The sequence below is a fragment of the Mercurialis annua genome, linkage group LG4 (assembly GCF_937616625.2).
Source record: "Mercurialis annua linkage group LG4, ddMerAnnu1.2, whole genome shotgun sequence".
In the NCBI taxonomy this organism is placed as follows: Eukaryota; Viridiplantae; Streptophyta; class Magnoliopsida; order Malpighiales; family Euphorbiaceae; genus Mercurialis; species Mercurialis annua.
In genome coordinates, this window is record NC_065573.1 from 19,861,877 (window position 1) to 19,869,020 (window position 7,144).

At 32.7% G+C, this 7,144-nt stretch overlaps 2 protein-coding genes across 2 annotated transcripts; both read right to left on the bottom strand.

The window, feature by feature from the left end:
- Positions 1 to 1,080: 1,080 nt before the first annotated feature.
- Positions 1,081 to 3,906, bottom strand: LOC126677831 (tyrosine-protein phosphatase RLPH2-like). Its single transcript, XM_050372628.2, has 4 exons — positions 3,223 to 3,906; positions 2,475 to 2,542; positions 1,956 to 2,135; positions 1,081 to 1,459 (listed from the first exon to the last, which is right to left on the bottom strand). Exons 1-4 carry the CDS (start codon positions 3,755 to 3,757, stop codon positions 1,292 to 1,294), a joined length of 951 nt encoding a protein of 316 aa, XP_050228585.1. The 5' UTR covers positions 3,758 to 3,906; the 3' UTR covers positions 1,081 to 1,291.
- A 928-nt stretch (positions 3,907 to 4,834) lies between these two features.
- Positions 4,835 to 7,144, bottom strand: LOC126677832 (protein BUD31 homolog 1). The gene is made up of 4 exons (XM_050372630.2): positions 7,038 to 7,144; positions 6,192 to 6,294; positions 5,897 to 6,084; positions 4,835 to 5,334 (listed from the first exon to the last, which is right to left on the bottom strand). The coding sequence occupies exons 2-4, from the start codon at positions 6,283 to 6,285 to the stop codon at positions 5,179 to 5,181; spliced, it is 438 nt and encodes a 145-aa protein (XP_050228587.1). The 5' UTR covers positions 6,286 to 6,294; positions 7,038 to 7,144; the 3' UTR covers positions 4,835 to 5,178.

Sequence of the window (7,144 nt, forward strand, 5' to 3'; positions counted from 1 at the left end):
TTTCGGTATCAACAAATCATTAATCAAAAACCAAAGCTCAGGCTTTTTATCCCAATCTCCGGATTGAATTTTAGTTTAGGAGTAGAATTGACATTAATCTCGCTTGGATCTCAGGATTCCCAGATTAATACTGTTAGTTTAATCGAATGACGGCGACGTCATTCACAATTTGAACAACGTTACTTGAATTCGAGTTACGTCACTTGAATTAGGGTTACGTTATTCAAATCCTGTTTACCTCATCTAGAATCATACCGGTTAAAGCATCAGTACCTAAAGTTACCCATTAACAAATTCAAAGGTTTGAGCAAGGTGAAAATCTAGCGAACAGAAACAAATACTATATTTAAATCATTTAGGTTCAGTAGGAGCAAAGTGAGTCCCATACTTTTTTTGCCGCATAATTCTAAAGGGAATCATTTCCATTCTGTATATTTATGTATGGGTTAACAATTATTTGAAAAACAAATTTGTTTGACTAAATTCTGAGAATCAACTTGCAATACAAGGCAGAAACAATAAAAATATCCTAAGATGGGATCTTGACTAGAAAAGAATGATGCTATATAAAAGGGGGGGAATATACCATTCTCCCAAATTCAATGTGGCAAATATTCCATCTCATACTCCAAAAATGTAATGAAAATTGCAAATTTTCATCACTATCTGAAAAAAAAATGCGAAAATTTTGCAGATTCGGCTTTCAACCCCAAATTCTGTCAAGAGTTTCTTTTTTATTTTCGTAAATGCTTCTGAAATTTTAAAATTTATATAATCTATATCGTAAAAATATAATTTCGGTATTTTCTGTTTCAACATTCGCAGGCTCCCCTACACTTATTTATAGCTAATTTTGATATTCTGCAAACTTGTTATTTAAATTGATATGCTGCAAACCTGTTATATAATGAGAAAAACATTGAAGCCTAACACATTCATTAAAGACAATTTAGATTTTATTTCCATGACGGGATGCGACATAAAATAAAATTAATACACAAATATAGGGGTTATTTAGTGATCAATGGATGCTTAAGCACTACTAACAGCATATTCTGAAAAGGAAAAAAAAACTAGGCATTGTTAGAAGGTATTTCCTTGTAATTGCATATGCTTGAAATAATTTACAGAAATTACATAAAAGAACATCATTATTTAATCTATACTCAAACAGCTTACCAAGAAAATCCATGAACAGAGCTAGTAACTAAGGAATTGAAATCCATGGCCAAATCTGGAAAGCCTCAAGATACTTTCGTTATATATAATCCATCGATCATAAAATCGAATATTATTTCAAATTGTCAGTGTCGCGGACAAGCTTCATTGAAGGAAGCACAATTGCAGCAACAGGATTGTTCTCTAGCCCCCCACCTTCATCAATAATCAATCTAAGCCCTTCAATATGAAGTTTCCCATGATGGCCACTTACTACTATGGTTGGCTTCTCGGTTAAATCCTATAACAATCAAACACCAATTATTTTATCTTCCGTTAAATTTTTTCATCAGTAGAGCAAACGTCAAAGCTAAAACTATATTCTTACACAACTGTTATTGACTTTCGATTTTTACATTTTGGTAATCAAACTTCAATTTTACTAACAGCAAGTCACTAAATGATTTACAGTAAATTTCTACTTATATGGACAATAAAGATAAAATATTTACCATATTTTATTTACTTTAACATTATAAAACTACAGACTCATTCAAACTGAATAACGACTAATAAATGACATAATAAAATAAGAATGGTACACATTTATCCATCGACTACATAAGCAATTTTTCGCCTAAGTTCATTTAGTAACCTCCTGTTGTAGGTAACAATCGAAGTTAAGTTTTTAAAATATAAAAATTTGAAAGTCGGTAACCATTATGTAAAAACACTATATTTTGATAACCGCAAAAAAATTAACCCCTATTTCGAGTAAATAAATAGGAGCACCGAACCTTTGGGATATCCCACACACTTCTCCTCCCACTAAGAGCCTCTATCTTCGGCACCTTAGTATCTTTGGCTTTTAGGTTCTTCAGCTGCTCGTCAATGTTTTTCCCTTTCTCTAAACCAGCGTGAACAGCGATCAATCTACAATGTGTAATTCCCTCTTCATTCTCTATGCACACATCTTCCTGGAAAATGAAAATGGCACATTACTAACACTAACTAATTTCTGCATATGTTCTTCGAATGAAAACTAAGCTGCTGAAACATAGAATTTGGCAATAAAGTAAACATAAAAGTATTCAAACTAATCGAATTCTATATTTTGGCATTTCGTTCCGGTTTGGGAAGTGGTTTAAACTCTGAAACTCTATTGTTGTTTCAAGATTAGACCATACATTTCCCTGTTTCCCATTTCCCGTTTTGAATTTCAGTTTCAGTGTTTATGTGGTACATAGCATATCATAATAGAAGTCATATGTTTATGATTTATCAGTAATGAGACCATCTAAGAAAACAGGTCTTGCCTCTTCATGAACCCAAACGAGATTGGCGAGAAACTTTTTGTGTTCATCAGAAACGGCCTTCATCAAATCTGTGCACAGCAATTACTGGTTAAAGAGAGATTTTGTAATATAAAATCATAGAACATTTAAACAATTTTACAATTTCATATAACTTTGAAATGGCAAAGCAACAAGAAACAGCAGCCTAGTTATATTCTAATTACTTCAATGAACATTGTATTTCAACTCAAAGTAATTAAAAGAAGCTGCCTCAAAAACAAATGTTAAAGCAGCAAAATTGATAAATAAAAAACTCAACCAATACCTCAAATATCAATGCTACAAAAGAAAATGCGAAAATGCAATTGACAAGAACTCATTTCACATCGATGAAATGAAAACGCCGGAACAAGAGAAACGGTCGAAACAATACTTGTTAAAAGAATAGGTTATAAATATAGTGTTCCGAGAGTTTCATAAGCATTTTCAGAAACGGAAACGAACTTAAACTTCGACAAACTTTCCGTAGCCTAAAATATAGATTTCGATAAGTTTATGGTGCAACATTGCTTCACAATGAAAGCCAACAACAATTGACAATTTATATGTCAAGATCATTTGTCAATGAATAACAAAACTAAGTCTAAAATTACAACCAAAGTGCCTTCACATTAAAAAAAAAAAACATTAAAACCAAAGAATCTAATAACTATAATAACTTTGAAAAAAAAACTCAAATAACATAAGAAATTAAGAAAAAAACACATACCAGGAGAACCATGAGGAACACCATAGGATTCAAAAGTGGGAGCACCATCATAAATAGAACCCTTATATTCAGTTCCTTTAGCCTCATTAAACCTATCCTTAATTCTCCCAGCCCATCTCCTCCCCTGCAAATACATATTTTCATACCCAACTCCTCTATACCATCCCTCTCTATCCTCATTCCTTGAATACTCCTTCCACCCTTCTTGAAACGACACCCCGTTTCCAGGCTCAGGTAACAGTCCCAGAAAGGCAGCAAAAGCAAGGTCGTGATTACCGGATAAAAATACATGCTTTTGATTTGGGTATAAAGATGGTAACTTTATTAAGAAATCAATAACATTTTTTGTGTCTGGACCACGGTCACAGTAATCACCCAGAAAGATTACGAGGGCTGAGTTGAAATCTTGTGGGTTTATTGTTGTTTGGAGATTGGACCATAGATTTTGAAGCTTTGAGAGATAGCCATGGATGTCTCCTATGCAAATTACCAATCTGGGCTTGGTGGCGGTGGTTGTAGAATTGGTGGTTGCCATGGTATATATGTCGAATTATAAATAGAGGTGATTAGCTGATCTAACAGAGAGGTTACTGACGGTCAGTTTTCAAGATTGGAGCTTTACTGTGGTGTATGGTGTAGAACGTTGTTGTAGGCACGTTAGATTAAGGAAGTTGAATTTGGTCTCATTTTGAATAGAAAAATAACGTTTTATAAAAATTTAAAGGCTTAAGGTCTGAAAAACTACCGACCTTTTACAATTTTTTCAATAGCACCCTCACCTTGTAATTTGTTCAATAGCACCCTATTTTGTATTTTTGACTTTCAATAGCACTCTAAAATGAAAAAAATAGATGATTTGATTACTATAAGGATGACAATTTTCAAAAAATCTAAATTTAAAGGTGAAATCATACTTTTTTCTACTTGGACACTTTTAAACAAGTCTTTTAACTTAAAAAAAGTTCAAATAAGTCTTCGATAAATGAGTTTAATTTGATAATTTATGGTGCTATTGAAAGTCAAAAATACAAAATAGGGTAAAATTGACTGTTTTACAAGGTCGGGGTGCTATTGAAAGCCAAAAATACGAAATAGGGTGCTATTGAAGAAATTACAAGGTGAGAGTGCAATTGAAAAAAATTTGAAAGGTCGGTAGTTTTTCAGACCTTAAGCCAAATTTAAATCATAAAATATATTATTTAATCTTATTAATTTAACATTTAAAATCTATAAAAAAAAATTTTTTTTTAAGAATTTAAAATAAATCAAGTGAAATTAATTGTCAGTAAGACCTAACTCCTCCAGCAATTAAGGCTCTCCAATCCAAATACATTCATGAGGTCTCAGTTTCGAGTTTCAATAGCAGCAATATCGAGGATATATTAAGGATGTAAATGCAAAGTATTATTTAGTGGGCAAACGTAAAATATAAAAAGTAATTTTCAATAAAGTTATATTTTTTGAATTAAATGTATATTCTAAAAAAATTGAATAATTTTATGATTATTTGCTCTTAGATTAGCTCTGACTCTTTGCAAAATCATTTGTCTAGTTCCCCTTCTAGCCAACCCACTTCATCTACTGTAACTAACTATGGGTTTTACAAAACATGTAATGCACACCAAGTTGTTTTAAAAAGCGGGCTTCATTTTTTATGAAGTCCCAAAGACGGTCCAACATAGGCAAGAGATTTTCCTGAGAATTTCAACATAGTGATCAGCTGATATTACCACTTCAAGCTGCCTATTCCTCACGTAATAATGTCCAGCTTCTTCAATTACATGACATTTTCTACTATAATGAAAACAATGCATTACACAAGTCGAACTAATTCTCAAATCCTGACAGTTAAACTCACGTCGTATTAAATTCGGACACGTGCCTGATAGTGAGTGAGGCTCCTAAAACTTCGTAACGCTATCCAACTCAACTGGCATCCAAACAAATGACGGTCGATCAATCTCCACTTGCACAGCCCTTGCAACCACAATGGACGCATTCTATGACCTTCTCCTCTCTCAGATCCTTGGGCACCCGGCACACACATGTAGTTGCGAAGTTGTGATCCCTTGGTTGTATGCATCTTAAGCAACAGAGACGTTCGTAACCCGGCTGCAATCCAAGAACAAACCATAAACAGTCTAATCCTTTATTTGGTCAATGCTACTCAATTCTTTTCATTTACAAAAGAATTCGTTTAGTAATTCATTTGATTTAAACATGATCAGTTCAACAAAACTTGCAAAATAAGGTTACTAAATGAATTTCTAAGAAAACCATATACAACATTCATTTACAAATTCTACAAAATTTTGTGATATTTATTGAACCAAAACGCACCATTTAAACATATTATCACATTCTTGCATCAAACCAGTCTAATAAATGGATTTAATTTGTTATTTCCACAAGTAATCACCAAGTTCCTTTGTATTTTGTACCTCTTCCCAGCCCTTTTGTCTTTGTGTTTTCACGTAAAAAATAATTTGCAGATAAAGAGATGTGAAAGGCCATTCTGATACTTACATCTCTCATTCAAGTATATTACCTAAGTTAATTTCTTTAATCAACAGAAAAAAAAGCTCATTATACAACAGATGTGCAAAAGATTTTGAAATGACATATACTAAAAGAAGAACTCTCGAGATTCAATGAACCAAGTTTTAAGACTAACCTTTTTCCACTTTGCAATAAGATTGCGGTCGGCATAGCCTTGATCCAAACAGAACTCATATAATTCTTTGCTTATCTCGTGTCTCCGATAAAAAAGGTCGAAAATGTACCGGCTTTTTTGATGTGCAATCTTAAAAATAGGCCACAAAGTTTCACATTTTCTCTTACCATCATGAGTGTCATTTTCAGCTGTCCAAATAATTTAGGATCTACGATGTCATGTTCATAAAGTTCGGAAAATAAAATAAATAAATGAACGAACCTACTGAATTATCACATCATTGAACAATACTAACCTTCTCTCATCTTTGCCTGCAGTTCTTGTAGTGTAGGCTCAATTAATTCCCAGCCTTCAGGATACTTGACACGATTTGTCTTCACCTTCGGCATTCTTTTGATCTGTCATCAAAGTGGCAGAATCAGTCAACAGCTATCAAATTAAACAAATCGCCTAAAAATTTTGCTCAGCGTATGCCAAGAATAAAACGATTTACAACACTAACAACAAATTAACTTCAAAGCAATATCCCCAACAACTGAAGCTAGCAGAACCTGCACTTCAGCAGAAATTTTGCATCCCCAATTCGCATCAAAACCCGATTTCAGGACATTCAACTAGTTCATTAAAACAGCCTAATTTATTCATTGAACAATCAGAACTAAATTAACCTAGATTTTAAGACTTGCTGTATAAATTTTCATGGGCAGTTAGGAAAACCTAATCGGTTTATAAAGACAGGCAACCAAGTTCAATTATTAAATGATAATGAAGCTACTGAACGGAATCATACGCATACCGGAAAAGATCATGTTATCTTTGCACTATTCGTTAAAAAATGTGAAATTAGGTTGACAGAATTGAATTCTTGAATTAAACTAAGTAAGAATTCAATTGAATTCTTGAAGCTGTTTTAGAACTTTCAAGCACTATTCTAACATAATAAATGATAAAAATATTCAATCAGATTGGTGAAGAACATAAACAATGATAGAACCTAACTAAACTAATTCCCAAACCCCGAATTTCAATTTCCTTGAAGATAAATGTAGAGTAAGTTGAAAAATAAAATAGCTCCTTTTTCTATAATGGCTTGGGTTCAATTTAGATAAACTATAGAAAATCAAAAAGTTGTAAACTTTACCTTTGAAAAGTGAAGATGTTGATGATATTACTACACAATTTAGCGAAGAAGAAGAAGTTCCTACACACACAGAATCATTCCTATCAATGTAATTGATGCACAAAACG

Excerpts from the sequence above, each read along its gene's own strand:
- LOC126677831 (XM_050372628.2), bottom strand. The coding sequence starts at position 3,757 with ATGGCAACCACCAATTCTACAACCACCGCCACCAAGCCCAGATTGGTA. Across the intron at positions 2,543-3,222 it reads TGTTCCTCATGGTTCTCCTG|ATTTGATGAAGGCCGTTTCT; the intron begins GTATGTGTTTTT and ends TGCTGTGCACAG. Across the intron at positions 1,460-1,955 it reads GTGTGTGGGATATCCCAAAG|GATTTAACCGAGAAGCCAAC; the intron begins GTTCGGTGCTCC and ends TGATTGTTATAG.
- LOC126677832 (XM_050372630.2), bottom strand. The coding sequence starts at position 6,285 with ATGCCGAAGGTGAAGACAAATCGTGTCAAGTATCCTGAAGGCTGGGAA. Across the intron at positions 6,085-6,191 it reads GCAGGCAAAGATGAGAGAAG|CTGAAAATGACACTCATGAT; the intron begins GTTAGTATTGTT and ends TTATTTGGACAG. Across the intron at positions 5,335-5,896 it reads TTATTGCAAAGTGGAAAAAG|CCGGGTTACGAACGTCTCTG; the intron begins GTTAGTCTTAAA and ends CTTGGATTGCAG.